The sequence below is a fragment of the Hermetia illucens genome, chromosome 6 (assembly GCF_905115235.1).
Source record: "Hermetia illucens chromosome 6, iHerIll2.2.curated.20191125, whole genome shotgun sequence".
NCBI lineage: Eukaryota > Metazoa > Arthropoda > Insecta > Diptera > Stratiomyidae > Hermetia > Hermetia illucens.
This window is the reverse complement of record NC_051854.1, coordinates 36,182,338-36,198,777: the sequence shown is the minus strand read 5'-3', so window position 1 is coordinate 36,198,777 and position 16,440 is coordinate 36,182,338. Positions and strand designations below refer to the sequence as shown.

At 42.6% G+C, this 16,440-nt stretch overlaps 1 protein-coding gene across 1 annotated transcript in view; it reads left to right on the top strand.

Moving 5' to 3' along the window:
• LOC119658569 (histone-lysine N-methyltransferase trithorax) overlaps positions 1-16,440 on the top strand; it is a 50,102-nt gene that overhangs the window by 18,924 nt on the left and 14,738 nt on the right. Inside the window, exons 3-4 of the mRNA XM_038066017.1 lie at positions 15,936-16,163; positions 16,225-16,404. Of these exons, the coding sequence (XP_037921945.1) occupies positions 15,936-16,163; positions 16,225-16,404 (408 nt within the window). The remainder of the gene's footprint in view (positions 1-15,935; positions 16,164-16,224; positions 16,405-16,440) is intronic.

Sequence of the window (16,440 nt, the reverse complement as noted above, 5' to 3'; positions counted from 1 at the left end):
GTCTTCGACAAGAGATCGGGGTTGGTGCGTCTGCTGAGAGACAATCTCCGACGCATAAAAGCCACACCACCCACCCGACATTCGTCCACACCTGCCTGTTCGCCCAAGGAACTGGACACGTGCACGCACGTTCTGGTCAGGACGAATGCCGTCCGGAAGCCGCTGCAGCCTCCATATGAGGGCCCGTACCGCGTTCTCGAGCGGGGAGAACATTTCTTCCAGCTCGAGGTCGGTGGACACAGGAAGGCGGTCTCTCTGTCCAGGCTGAAACCCGTGTCCGCCCCGAAGCAGCGTCGTATCCGTTTTGTGGACGGAGAACGAAGTTCCGGGATCAGTCGCCGAAATCCCTAGGTTTCATCTGGGGGCGGAGTGATGTGGCGCGGCAGGATTCGCAGCATTCGAAATTTATTTCGAATGTTGCGAATGCGAACAAATAGATGGCGCGGAACTATCCACTTTGCAGAACTCGCCACGGGAGTGGAGGACTGGCGAGAAAAGTGTGCCATGAGTTAGGGGCAGAAAAGAAACACATGAAGGAGATAATTCTCTTCTGCCTATAACGAGCAAATAGTCACTTCACTTTTTCTTCATTCTTTAAATAAATTAATTAATAAAGTCTAATTGTTAAATCTATCGAGTATTGATTGTAAACACCTAGTCTATGTTCCGGTGTACCTAAAAATTGTGGTTTGCAAAGAATTGGACTATTAAAGTTAAATTTGCATTACTAATTGGTATTTTAATTACTAAGGGCAATTAAGCGTATATTATGCATACACCTCTTATCATTCCTGAAACTAATTTGCTGCAATATTCCTTTGTCAAAATTTTTGAATTTGTTGGGTTTTGCCATAAATTATATCAAGCTGTCGGAATATGAATCAGATTTATCGTGAAAATTAGTTAACATTGCATTTAGCCAAAACATGGATATCGTCGTGTGTCTTCAGCAAGAATTTGGATTTAACGCTTCGAATTCTTAATTGGTGGAAGGGGCCTCTTTCTTTTGCTAAAATAGGACCTGATTATTTTTTTGCATTAAACAAAGCCTTACTAAAATCAATCAGTCAATGTCTGTTCGCCTGTCTGTCTTCCACATACAATTCAGTCGGAAATGGCTGAGGCGATTGTCTTGAAATTTGGTGAGAATGGGTCGTTGGTGAATCACTACGATCCAGCGAATTCTGTGCCCAGTTTAAGGAAGGGTTTCTAAACATGCAAACCTTTTTTTATGCTTCTCAGAATATAGTCCTGGTGGATATCAAACGAATGTGTGTGCGAAAGCTAGGCCGGTGAAAAAAAATGAATTCCGCGTGTTAATCAAACACTGTCTTTAAGGGGGTCATCTCGTGTGAAGGCCGTTTTTTTTGTCTTTTTTTGAAAAATTATTTTAAAGGACTGCATAAAGATAGAAACGTGATTTTTGCAGCATATGTTTATTGATATCTCTATTTATTTATTTAATTAACGGACAACAAACAGAGAGAATTCCAATTACTTATTGTCCTCAGGAGGAGGAGAAAGCAAAAAACTTATCCTACGTTTAAAGCTACTTAAAGTAGGGAAGTTAAAAGGACCACGCTGTTTTGCATTATAATTTCGGCAAAGCCTGGGAATCGGGGAATGAAAATAGACTTCGAGCTCCGCGAAGGGCACGTTGAAAATATCTGCGTTACGTGTGTTATAAGACGCAGGACGGCAGGTGATCTCGTCAGCGGCGGAGCAGTCCATCAGGCCCGAGGAAAGTTTAAAGAATGTGCATAGATCCAGATAGGATCTACGCTGTTGTAGGAAGGGAAGGTTTAGAAAGCGGAGGCGGGAGGGGTAATCCACACGAGGGAAGCTTTTCTTAAAGAAGAGAGAACGGGTGAATTTACGTTGCACATTTTCAAGGGCAAGACAATCACAGTTACGAGTGGGTGACCAGATCACGGAGCAATACTCGAGGGTATTCCTCACAAGGGAATTGAAGAGAGCTAAGGAGGGTTGGATGGAGTCAAAATCAGAGGAGGAGCGAAGAATGAAGCCTGACAATTTTGCTGCTCGATTGATAACATCGAGGCAATGGGTGTCAAAACGCAGCTTATTGTCGAAAGTGACTCCGAGGTCTTGAGTGGAATTTAAGCAGGATAAGGAATGTCCGTTAAGCGAGTAGGAGAAAGAAGTCGGTGAGGATTTTAGGGAGTAGCACATAGAGTGACACTTTCTGACGTTTAGCGCTAAACCATTAGTCGGGCACCAACGAACCAGAGTGTCCAGGTTATTCTGAAGGGAAACACAGTCCATAGGCGACGATATAGCGGAAAACAGCTTAAGGTCGTCTGCATAGAGCAAACAGGGACAAGTAAGGAGGGGAGGAAGGTCGTTAATAAAAAATAAAAATAGCAAAGGACCCAGAATAGACCCCTGTGGGACGCCAGAAGAGGGGGAGAAGGAGCAGGAAGTACAGCCGTCAAAAGAGACGCGGCAGGATCGGTTTGAAAGGTAAGAGGCAAGCCATAAAACCAGTGGTATGGGAACATTTAGGGACGAGAGTTTGGATAGAAGTATCTTGTGATTTACAGTGTCGAAGGCTCTCGCGAAGTCAGTGTAAATGGTATGCACTTCTTGCCGTGAATTTAGACATTTGGCGACAAAGTTGGTAAAGTCAAGCAGGTTGAAGGCAGTGGACCTACGTTTAACGAAGCCGTGTTGTTCTTTCACTATGTGTTGGCCAAAGTGGGCGGACAACCAGTCGCTGACATATCTTTCCAGGATTTTGGAACAGGAGGAGAGGAGGGAAATGGGACGGTAATTCTCGGCAAGCGAACGATCGCCACTTTTGTGAATGGGGATAATGAGAGCCTCTTTCCACAAGCTGGGAAAATGATTCTCTTCAAGGCTTTTGTTGAAAATAAGAGATAGGGGAAGGGAGATGGACTTACCAGTTTTGATCAAAAAGAGGTTTGGAAGACCATCGTAGCCAGGTCCGACCTTGGCATCAAGTTCGCCAATGAGGTATTCGATAAGGATAGGAGTAAGAAGGGGAATGGTAGGCGATGCGGGGCAGGCTACATCTACTATCGGGAGGGATTCGGAGGAAGGAGAAGGGACATAGACTGACGAAAAGTAGCGGCAGAGTAAATCACAAGATCGTTGGGGGGAGTTAGCTGAGAAGCCAGAGAATTTAATGGACGGAGGGGATAACTGGGCGGGGCAGCGGGAGTTGCGAATGTGGGACCAGAAAGGTTTCAGATTTCCGCGCTTTAGTGAGTCTTCCACGCTGGACAAATATTCCTGTCTGGACTTACGTATTAAAGATTTGACCGAGGAACGAAGGGATTTGAAAAAAACTAAGTCAGCAACATTTCTAGAAGACAGGAACTTCTTTCTCGCAGTCTGTTTTTGACGTAGTTTTTTGTGAATTTCAGTGGTGAACCAGACGGGGTAAGAGCGTAAGCACTTAGGAGAGGAGGGAACGTAACAAGGAAGAAGATCAGATAAAATGGTATAGAAAGTGTTGAGTTCTTGGTCACATGTAAATGGAGAGAGCAGGGGGACCCAGTTGATTGACGCCAGGGCTGAGTTCAGACCTTCGAAGTTCGCCTTACGAAAGTTGAATTTGGTAGGCTTGCGAGCGACAGGAGAGTGGAGTCGGGATATCTGAACATCGAACTCGAGAGCAGGATGATGGGCGTCAGGGGCAACGTAAGACGGAGCATGAAGGGATTGGGAAAGATAACGTACAGGAAGGTTAGAGAGGACAAGGTCAAGAGTGCGATCTAAGTGGTTTCTAGAAAGGTTAAATTGGAGGGCCCCACAGATGTACATGAAAGTGGATAGAGGAAGGGAAGGGTGGGTCGAGTTATTAGGGAGGGAGGGAAGGCCAGGTGTAACGGGCCAGGAGAGCATAGGAAGATTAAAGTCACCACAGAGGATGAAAGGAAGTGAGGGAAACAAAACGGTTAGGGCCTCTGATAATCTGTCGAAGAAATCCTCGTACAGAGAAGGCGGGCTTAGGCAGGGAAAATATACACACGATATGATAAAGGGACATACGTTTGGCGGAAGGACACGTATGGTAACAGAATCGTAGGAGGAGGAGGAGGAGGAAAAGATGATTTTTATTATTTGCAGAAATACCGGAGAAAACTCCAGCAAAATCCAATATACAATATACAAAACTTGTCGCAATTGGAACATCCATGTTCATGCTTGCTAAAAGTTTCTTTGCTGATGTTGATGCGAAGTCCTTTTTCTTCTCTGATAACTATCGATTCCCATGAAATACTCGTTTTTTAGTGCGAGCATGACGTTGAACGTTAAAGCGATCTCCCTTCGTACGATCCATTTAAAAAAATCACTGAACACACAAACAGCACAATACTTACAACAAAATATAACTGAGTATAAGTTGAAAGCCTTTCAGTGCTCACTCTAGACTGGATTATCCTTTTTATTCTAAACAGCAAATAAGTTTAGACAATTGATTGGTTTTCCATCTTTTTATATTTATACCTGTGTTCGAATTTATAAGGCTCAGGTAACAAAAGATTCGATGCTCTTTCTCATCGAGTACTCTAGCCGCGGCTGCAAACTCCTTACCTGTTTAACCCTGTAATTTCTGAAGGACTCGGAATATCCCTCTGCCCACATATTCTCCACTATATATAGATACAATTTAAGGAAAAAAAAAATCGATTTCTCCAACCCGACACACGGGATGACCCCCTTAATAAGAAAAAATACCTTTCAAGCTGAAAAATGGTTGAAAAAGTTTTACCCAGAAAAGCGCCCGTCGAAAGCAACCGTTTACCAATAGTATACGAACTTTAAAAGTAGTTGAGCATCTACCGAAGACGCAGGGCACCCAGATTGCTTTAATTCCAAGCGGGTCTCGAGTTTCCTCACAGTAGAGCAAAAACAACAGCGAATTGATGACTCCGGGCGTTGTTTGCAGCTATTTACGCGGGATAGAAAAAATTTGTGCGTGTATGACTGTTTAAAATTGTTGGGTCCATTGGACACCTTGTCCGTTTAACGTAATTTTTCTACTGTGTGCATCGTAAATGTTAAAAGACGAAATAAACACAACTGTCTTTGGTGTATCTTTCGCCTGAATAATGTTTTTGGCCCAAAGACCCTTGGGTTCGCTCGTCTGTGTAGGGGAATATAATTTGTTGGTTTACATTTTATGTTCTGGCGGTACCCTTCTAACACGGTGCACGTCGTACTGCATAACAAAATGCCGCTTTATTCTGATTTCCCAACATACACTGCGACCAAAAGTTTAAGACCACTAATAAAAAACTTGCGTTATCCCCCAATATTCAAAAACTATTGTTGAGAAGAAATGCTGTAGAATGTATACTCTGTTGTTTATAAGGTATGCGTGCAGTGTCATTCTTATACATTTTTTTTTTGCACTCACTCAGCAGTTTCGTTCTTAGTTTACTGGGGTATTCTGGAAAATCGTAGGACTCGGCTACGCTGAGCAGATTCGACAGACAAGTCACGAAGTCTTGACGCTTTTGAGTAATAGTGCTGCTCACTTTCCATCTGGTACTCTCATTAGGAACACAGGAAGAACATGAACACTCAACATCAAGGTAATCAAGGTCCATGACTCAATGAGAGAACAAACAGATGTCATCACTGTTGTCGAAGTGTTTGAAAAGAGATGTTATTGCCCAGCGAAGAGAGACGGAACTTCATCGGTTTATTCCTTGCTCTTCGTCATCGTGGATGAGGAGTTGATAGCTAATGTTCGTAACAAGACCATTGAGTTTGCGACCACATGCAAGTTCTTTTATGATGCGCAATACACTCTCTGAAATAATTGGGACAGATTCCGCTTCCCTGATCACCGCAAAAACAAATTCTCTTTTGTCACAGCACACACTATGTTCAACTTTCCGAGATTTCGTCCGGTGTCGGAGGTCGAGAGTATCACTCACAGCGGTCATTAGAGCCTTTGGAAAGTTTGTGTCATTTGAATTTACACTTCACTTTACGCGGGAGATAGAGAAACTCCCTTTTGGCGGTTCTATCATGGACGCAGTTATAGTTGCTGAAATTTAATATCCATCCTGTTGTGAATTTCAGTAATATAAGGGCCCAAAACGAGGAGAACCTTACCTAACTTTCCAAATTTTCTGGCATACGTGGTTGTACTTCTATATTCTCGATGATTCTTGTAAGGCAAAATACAACTATGAACTATGAAGCAGCGTGAAATAAGTAATTTTCATGGCGCTTTAGGACCATATCTATTCTAACGACAAAACGAGAATCGCCCCCATTTATAGTAATGTTAAAATAATGATGTTTTCAAACAACATGGATTTTAAAGTATAGAACTTTTCATGAAAACAGAAGGAACGAACATCCTATCCCAGATCATATTACTCCTGTAGTGCATAGTGCGAACATTACGGCTTCGTACGAGCCTTAAGTCATGATAAAGTGAAAACCATCAGTAATAACTTCACATTCTCACTTATCACTTTGACAAAAGCATCCAATAAAAAGACACATGCTGAATCCCATTTGTCACTTCATGCCAGGTTTTCTCCTTACGTAGTCATAACAAAGGCACCAGTTGCATTAAAATGTCACCCCAGCATTCTATCAGAAAACACCTTTCCATGCGGAATAGCCGAAAATACATTGCCTATACACCCCAGGATATTTTGAGTTAGTACACCAGTTGCCAAGCATGTTAACCACATTGTCATCCTGTTGGTGATTTTGAGGGATTAGCACAATGCCGGCATAATAAATGGTTCTTGCAAAAGTAATTTAGATGTAACCAGAACATGTTATTCTATTTACATTGGCACAAAAACTTGGTATATTTCATAATAATAACGCCATAGTGCACAGATTGATATAGCGCACAAAAGTAGGTAGTTTTGGAAGGTAGCATATCTTTTTCCTTTGCAGCATCGCTCCCCAGCTCGAAGGTAGTCCACATTGTTTTTATTAGTTTCGCCACTTTTGAACTTAAGCGGCTGCTACATCACGGAAGCTCCCCTTGTGCCCTACAGCTTGCTCCGGTAGTAGCATTCGTGTGCTATTAAAAAGCATTTTGGCGAAGTGGATCTGACATTACTTGTGAGGGAGAAGGGAGCTGGAATATGTTGTTTATTATCACACAAAATGAATCAGTAACCCTTTGTATGAATAGTTTCGACAAGATTAATTTATTCGTGGGGCCTACAATAATACTAGCGAATATAAACTGATAAATTTTGATTCCTGTTCGCATCAAAAAGTGGAAAGTATGAATAATCGTGTGTATATATATAAAAGCAGACAAAGCCCACAGCTATCTGACAAATTGAAGGGTTTGATGCAAAACAGGCTTTTTTCGATTGAAGCATTCTAAGTTAGAAATTCCAGGGTATTAACACAAAAGGGGCAAGGATTTTTTTTTTTCAAAAATAGGACAAACTATTTCTGTATTTTAATATATATATATATATGGCGTACCTGGCGTACCATATTTATCCTCACCTGAGTTGCAAACGCAGAGCTGCATGCGACCAGGCGCGTGTCATGGGTTGCGGATAATGACATGACCCACCGGGTCAGCCACGAATATCGCAAGTTAATCTTGTAAATAAGTAGCCGCGGACAAGCAGAACGTTTCCCTTTGTGTTCGTCCTCCCTTACCGATTCTTCCCGTTCAGGGGGAGTAAACCTCCTTAACAAATCCGTAATCCGGGGTGAAGGGATCGACGCGCCTATCGGATGAATTGCAGTGACGTTACACTGTATTTCAGCGGCTCCCCTCCAAATACCTTCCCTACCTTTGGAGGTAACCATGGGGCATTGCAACATTGGGGCTCTGTTGCAGGGTTGACTGCTTCCCCAATACTCGTGGGAATAAAATTGGGGAAAACAATTTAAATTCTCTTAATGGGACCCCAGGGACACGAAGACAGTACCCAACACGGTTAAGGGTCGTTCAACAACATCAGAGCGGCTCTTCGCCCTTGGATGTTTTGGCGGTTATGCCGTCAACCATCAGGGACGGGAGACCTAGGCGTCGTATGGTTTGGACGAACCAACTCAACGAATTTATCGTCCGCGCCTATTACCGTGTCACGGATTTGGAACGGAATCCATCAGGGTACAGACATCGACTACATGACGCGTTCATAACCCGATTTCCGGAGCTAAGTCATGTTCCGGAACAGAACGTCGTCAACCAGTACCGGGTGATAGTGAATAACAACCGAGTTGCCTTACCAACTAGGCAACAAATCTTCCAAGAGGTTTCACTTGAGCTCGGGCTGGAGTCATCAAATTACCGGACTAGTCAAAGGAGTAACACAAGTACTCCACCTGTAAGGCACTCCATGAATCCAGTAGTCAGGAGAAGCTTAGTAACTGGGGATGTCGACCCAATTTATAATGAGGCTTTGACCGCATTCCAGGTCGCATTCACAGAGTATGCTGAGATTCTCCCAGACGCTAGGCCAAAGATCCCAAAACTGAAGTTTACTTCGGCAACTACTAACATCATTGCTGCCGTTGACAGAATTTTGGCTGATCGTTTGGCTAGCGAGATTACTGCTACAGAGGTTCACAGCCTGATCTACGTTGCAGCTGCCACGGTTATTCGTCTCCATAACCAACATCTTAGAGCGAATAACAGAGGTATGCGCAGAAGGACTTTACCGTTCTGGGTGTTTCGACTCAACAAAAGAGTCGAAAAGTTGAGAAAGGAGATTGGTCGTGTGACGCAAGCACTCCTTGGAAATCCATCACCAAGAGTGCACAGATGCGTTGCGAACATCATTGGAAACTACCATCTGCCCAATGATATGCCAATCAAAGAAATCCTCGAGGTGCTGAAGCAGAAACTTGCGGTATGCTCCAATCGCATCCGTAGGCATCAGAAAAGCTTTCAGCGAAGGACAGACAACACCTTGTTCTTCCAGAACCAACGGGGATTCTACAAAAATCTCACCAGCTCAGATAGGGAAAGTAACCTCAATCTGGATCAGGCAGAAGACTTCTGGAGAAATGTTTAGAGCGAATCCAGCCGTTGCAATTTAGAAGCAGCGTGGCTCCCACACCTTATGCGTTCATGCGAGGCCCTCCCCGAAATGACCATGCCTGACGTAACTGAAGTCGACGTTAAAGCAGCCCTTGACAAGGCAGGTAACTGGAAGGCGCCAGGAGTTGACAAGATTCACAACTTCTGGCTGAAGCGGTTCAAGAGCACTCACAGGATATTGGCAAATCAATTTAATCAGATGATTGCCGATCCTGATTTAGTTCCATTTTTCACCAAGGAGATAACTTTCCTCATCCCCAAGGAACAGGGTGCCTCTTGCCCTTCAAAATGTCGACCAATTACTTGTCTTCCTACCATCTACAGGGTTTCACTTCAGTTCTGTGCGCGAACATCTCAAAACATCTTGATGTTCATAAATTGATAGCTGAGGAGCAAAAAGGAGGCGCAAAAGGCTCCCGAGGCTGCAAAGAACAGCTTATAATCGATACGGTAGCTGTAAAGCAGGCTGTCCACCAAAAACGAAACATCTCGACAGCCTACATCGATTATAAATCAGCCTTTGACTCCATATCACATTCGTGGTTACTACAAGTGTTAGGCTTGTATAAAATCAACCCGAATGTCGTTCTTTTACTAAGAACAGTAATGAAGAATTGGAGCACGAAGCTATCGGTATCTTCGCAAACATCAGGAGAGATACCAATCAGGCGTGGCATTTTCCAAGGCGACTCTCTAAGCCCACTGTGGTTTTGTTTGGCTTTGAATCCGCTATCCCATCTTTTGCATGAAAGCAAATACGGGTTCCAAGTCAAGCATGGCATATTGTCGAAATGTACATTAAGCCATTTAATATACATTGACGACATCAAATTGTATGCCAAAGACGAGAACCAACTTCGCTCCTTGCTGGACATCACCATCCAGTTCAGCAGGGATATCGGCATGCAGTTGGGTTTGGAGAAATGTCGCATAAAAACAATTGTTCGGGGAAAACACACCGACAACGAAGGATACAGCCAAAATAACATCCGAATTGAAGGCATGGATTCGGACGACGTCTACAAATACCTTGGCATATTGCAAGCAACAACACCTGCTGTGGCAATAATTAAATCTAAGTTGCTGGGGGAATTTGAACGGCGTCTGGATCTTGTCCTTAAAACTGAGCTGTACGGGAAAAATAAAATCATGGCAATCAACACCTTTGCCATTCCCGTCCTTCTATACACTTTCGGTGTGATACAGTGGAGTAATACTGATTTAGAATCTGTCAATAGACGGGTAAGGGTAGTTCTTGCAAACAACAACATGCACAATAGAGCTGCCGAAAAATTGAGGATCACTATCCCACGTCATCAGGGAGGAAGGGGGGTACTTGATTTAAAAACGCTGCACTACAATCAAGTGCATTCTCTTCCTGAGTTTTTCTATGAGTAACAATCCTCTAGCCAAATACATCAGGCTACCGTCATGGCAGATAATAAATTATCTCCTTTGAACTTGAGAAGCAGAGAATGGGATCCCATGTCGAATGTTACTTCAGTCCAACAGAAGATCGACATGTGGAAAGAGAAACCCATTCACGGAGGTCATATCAAAAATTTGTTGTTGTCAGGCATTGACATCGAAGCCTCCAACAAATGGTTGACAAATGGTGTACTTTTCTATGAGACCGAAGCATTCCTAACTTCAATTCAGGATGCTTCGCTCCCAACAAAAAATTATAAACGGTACATTCTTCACGACTCCTCAATCACCAACTCCAGTTGTAGGTTATGCAACTGTGAAGAGGAGACCATCCAGCACATAACATCTGCGTGCAGGATGTTGAGCGGTACCGAGTACACCAATCGTCATAACTCCGTCTGCAAGATTCTCCATCAAAATCTTGCGTTGAAGTATAACTTAGTGGCAACCTACCATCCTTACTATAAGTATACTCCGCAGAGAATCTTGGAAAATGATCGGGTCAAACTACTGTGGGATCACACTATTGCCACCGACCACAGTGTTAATCATAACAGACCCGATCTAGTTCTGCTTCTGAAGGTAGAACGAGCGTGCTTTATAATCGATGTAGCCGTACCGTTGGACCGGAACACTGTTGAAAAACAGCACGAAAAAATTCGGAACTACGGCCCCTTGGCAGACGATATGAAGCAGACTTGGAGACTACAAAAGATCCAAGTAGTCCCAGTAATAATTTCAGCGACGGGATTAGTCCCGCAGAACTTACATAAAGCGCTGAAAACGCTCGATCTTAGGGCTGGACTATACATGGAGATGCAAAAAGCAGTTATCCTTGCAACCTGTGCTATAGTCCGAAGAGTCCTGTCCGGTAACAATCTGACCTAATGGGTTTCAGTCTTGATCAGCACTGTCTTCAATATAAGATCCATGTCTCTGTAGTGTAGAACCTCCGCGTCATTGGCTGAAGTGTTTACGACAATCGGGAAGTAGTAATACATTTTCCCATGGTCGCACACACTTTGCGATAAAACGCATCATCGCTGTGATGGGGGCCTTTGGATGTTGCCTTCAGCCCATCCTTAGGTTGGTCGCCCCTCGGTCCGGTTGGGCGGGAAGAGGGTCCGTGGGCTTTTTGTAATATATATATATATATAAATAAATATTATGAATAACACTAGAGAAAAAGTAAAAACAGTCTTAATTATTGCAAACAATTTAATCGCTAGAAACACGGCAAGATTACAATTGGATATTTTAATCCACTCTTCCTGAATGCTTCCTTGGAAAGAGTTCGTATTTACGCGAGCCTCAAATGGAATGAATTTGTTGTCCACAAATATTCAATCGGATTTAAATCTAGCAATTGAGCCCGGTCCCTCTAACTGTCCAATGCTATCTTCGGTAAAAAACTGCTTTGCAAATTTACTCGTGTACTTGGGGTGGTTATTTTGTTGATACATATAGAAAAGCTTTCCAGTAATTTTTACTCTTGTAACAGGAACTTACCCACTGGATTAGGGAAATTTTAAATGTGGACGTAATAGTTTTTGAATTTAGTCTCTGTGGAGACCCACACCGAACTTGTTCATGTTTCTGAAAATTTTAAGTTTTTGAATAATTTATGTATATTTTTCTGTAATTTTCATTGCACCCCAATTGGAATTCAATTACGGGGACTAGCCATTTCATCCACAAAAGGAGGAACTTCACCGGATGTGATACTAAAAACCGCGATGAAGTGTTCTTTCCACCTCTTCGGTTGTTTGTAATGGTGGATAAAAAGTTGACCGATATTTTCCGTTTCCCTGACCAGCGTAATAGCAAATCCTCTGTTGCTAGGGCGTACACTATGCTGAACTTCCCGGTATTTCTCTTGGTATCGGAATTCGAGCGCGTGACGCTCGCCATCGCTCGCGCTCAGTAAAGCCTTCAATCCCTTCCGACGACTTCCACGATTCTGCAGTCAGCCAGGTCTTATGACGCTCCTTCGGGACGTGATCGACGACTCCTCTCGAGGCCGATGTCAACGCCTCTCTTGTTACGCATATCCAACAGACAAGTCCTAAATATTCTGCTGAAGTGGTCGATCTGATTGCCCGTACGACGTCGGTCAGTTGAAACCCAACTAACCTTGAGGTAAGATCTGTGCTCAAACAATGTGCCACCAATGACAAGACGGTGGCAGTTGCAGAAATCCTTGAATCTCCCACCATGTGCTTCTCCATCACAGGTCCAAGCAAGGTGTTGTCAGATCCCACCTTGGCATTCAGATCATCCATCACAATGTCACCTTTAGAAAGCATCCTTCTTCATTATATCGGAAGTCTCCGTTGGTGCGTAGAATTCTACAATTGTGATGCTCCTTCACCTGGACCGGAATCTTGCAGTGCAGTTAGAAGTCTGTCAGAAACCGGCTACCACTTGGCTTTCAAGAGTCCAAAAGCACATTACCGCAAGTGGAAGAGAAGTACCCCCAGAGTCCCACGATTTTACTTCCCTTAGGCCCAGAATGTCCAGCTTGTATCGTTGAAATTCCCACTCAAGTTGGAGAAAACGAGCATTTAGGGTAATAATCTCGGGCGATTTGACTCAGGTACTCATTCACAACTGAGTAGACTGTTTTGACGTCGTAACGATACAAATAAAACTGCCACCCGTGAGATTTGAACCGCGACTTTCCGTACGACAGCCTTGTGCTCTAATCACTCAGCTTTCCGGACACACTTATTCAGCTTAAATACTTTCGTAAACCATAACTTAGTCAATATCTCTCTAATGTGTAGTATAAACATATCTTGAGCTAAAGTACAGTATTATTTATAAATCTGTGCTTGGGTGCCCGGCTGGTAAACAACGAGTACTTTTTTGGGTGGTAACACAACGGCTAATGATCAAATTTTACTGTACGTATGTTTGGAGGAATCGGACGTAATATCCAATAAGAAAATTAAAAGGCGTTGAAGATGTAGACAAAAAAGTATGTACAGTCTGTCAAGTAAGAGCGTGGTCAACTTCACCGACAGGTAATGGAAGATTTCGTTTTAATTCCTTCGCAAGCCAATAGAGGGAAGCTTTGTTCTTGATGCATTGTCAACAAAAATTCAGTTGTCATTGATCTTTTGAAAGAGAATCACGTTAGACGCCATGAGTGCTAAGTACGCGTCGCGCTACGAGGCTGTGTTCCTTTGCATCCACCCGAAAGGTCCCAAAATGTCGCAATCAGTGGCTGCTAAATATATGAGAAAGTCGAAGGCATTTGTACAGAAGTGGATACAGCGATATAAAGTGACTAAAAATGTCGATGATTTAGCAGAACGTGGCTCGACAGGAAAAGTGAACAAAAAAGATGAAAAAAGAATAGTGAATCTGTCTTCGCGGAATCCTGCTTTAGCATTGCGGCAAGGACAAGCAAAATTAATGGCAAAAGGTTTAGATATATCCTACGAAACTATCCGAACCCTTATATACTTATAAACTGAAATGGCGCATAAACACAATGACGAAGCCTCTGTTGACTGAAAAACATGTGACAAAGCGACTCGCTTGGGCGCATCAGAATATTGACAGAGATTTTGAAAATGTCTTTTTACTGATGAATGTTCTATATGGGCACGTTCTGTCCTCACGCGAGCCTGGTCAACTTCCACCAATAGGCTTGTTCAGCGGACCGTAAAACATGGAATAAAGGTGCATCTTTGGGGCTGCTTCTCAAAGCAGGGATTCGGCACTTTGCACCGCTTTACTAGCAACCTAAATGCCGAGAAAATGATAAAAATCTACAAAAAGGCTTTACTGCCATCTGCCAAACGATGGTTCATCACAAGAAATGAAGATTGGATTCTGCAGGAGGACAACGATCCTAAACTACTCAGTGGAAGACTCAATCTGGCATCGTTACATTGGATTGACCGTCGCAGTCGCCCGATGCAAACCCTATTGAAAATGTGTGGGCATATATTAAACGGAAGCTTCGTGGAAGACGCACATACACTTTCTGGCAGTTGTCTTACGAAATTCGTCGGATTTGGAGATTCTTGCCACTAGAATACGCCGTCAAATTAGTAGAAAGCCTGCCTCGGAGATGCCAGGCAATTGTCGACGCCGGTGGTGACTGGACACATTATTGACCGAATTGCATCATTGTTTGTAATGTGTACAATGAATATATGAATATGAAAGTTTCATCAAATAATTTTTTTATAAATTAACACGACCACGCTCTTACTTGACCGACTGTACATAAAAACTCGAAAGATATTTCCAAGTCTGCAAAATTGCTTTGTGGAGAGAAAGCACTTAAAAGCAAAGGCATATTCTTCTCCTTCTGTGCTTGTGTCAGACATCAATGTCAATGTCTGCTTCAGACAAAGTCTGCTTCTGTATCAGAAAAATATCTGGGTCTGCCTCAGGCAAATGTGTGCGTCTGTATTAGACAACAGACCGACAGATGGCTGTGTTTGAAGCAAGCAGATGATTGACTTTACACTGTAGGCGCAAATAAAAAATTGCCACTTACGAAACACGCTTATATAAATATTTAAGTTTCAGACAACATTCTGCCTGATATATTAGCACTAACATTAGTAAATTTAGAAGAAACTTCTTCTAAGAATCTTGGAGGCTCCTATAAACCATTTCTTCTAAATATCCCTACAGGAATTAGTTCAGTGGATTTAAATCAAACTATCTTGCAGGCCATCGTACTAACACATAACGGCCTAGCCATCGTTATCATATTCTTCATTAAAAAGAGATAACATCCGTGAAATTATGCGAAGGTGTACCATCCTGGTGAAAAAACATCCAGCTCCTTCTGCTAAATGGTACATTTTTCAATAAATCGAGCAGAACCTCCCGCAAAAAAATGTATGTCCTTCACCAGTCAATCGATTTGGAAGAACAAAAGACCCTGTAAATTGATCCCCCAAAAATTCCTGGCCAAGCTTCTGGAGTCTTCTCTAACTAATCCGATAATAAAAAGTCCGTTTTTGGGTAAAAATGTTATAAAAATCATACAATTAATGTGTCTAAGAGTGCACATACCTCCGCCTTAAATTTCGCTTTTATGAATGGAAGCGACGGGACTAATGCAAGTAACATCAATTGTTACCACCTATAACTCAAATAGTGCTTTCCGCAGTTCTCAAAACGAAACTCCGAAAAATGAACATTAAAACGGTAGAAAATTTTAAAGGAGAATGATGCATGATCTACATCGGAAATCCCCATGAAGCAGATGTGTTATCCTTGGCTTTCTTGGTGTTATTCTCCAGAAGAGCAAATAAATGTCCTCTATCAAAATATGGGACTAGGAGACCTACCTGACATTTATTGTATTCGCATCTAAACCACGAATTCTCACCAAATTGCCTGGAAGTGGGTCCCACCTCATTCGAATAAATCGCAAACGAAAACCAGCGACTATTCATGTATTTCGTGTTTTTTCTATTTTCAGACTGTTCTCAACCTGAAGGGGAGTATGCTATTAAAAACAACCTTTTCGCATTCTCGACATCTAAAAATTTTGGAAGCCTATTCTGTGCATCGAAATCGATACTTCGGCAACCGCGCTTACAATTCGATTTGCGAACTTCCACGCCATCATTCATTACTACTCCCTGCGCAAACAGCTCGTTCGGTTTAAGACAGAAGAAAGCCATTGACAACTGTTCTACTACCTTAGGTGAGTATTGCACTTAATTCTGAAAAACTTGCTGAAGTTAAAACATTTACTCTCTCCAAAGGAGTGTCCAGTATTTGTGGTGTTTGTGGAAGTCTCCATACCAGCGTTCAAAAAACCCCAACTTTTGACATATTCGCCTGTGAAGCTTGCCGCAAATTTATAACGAAAACAATTAAAAGAATTGTAAATTCTTCAAACGGCGACTCGCAGACAAATACATTGCAATGTTCTTCAGGCAACGGTACGTATACATTATCCAAATATAATAAGAAAGTGA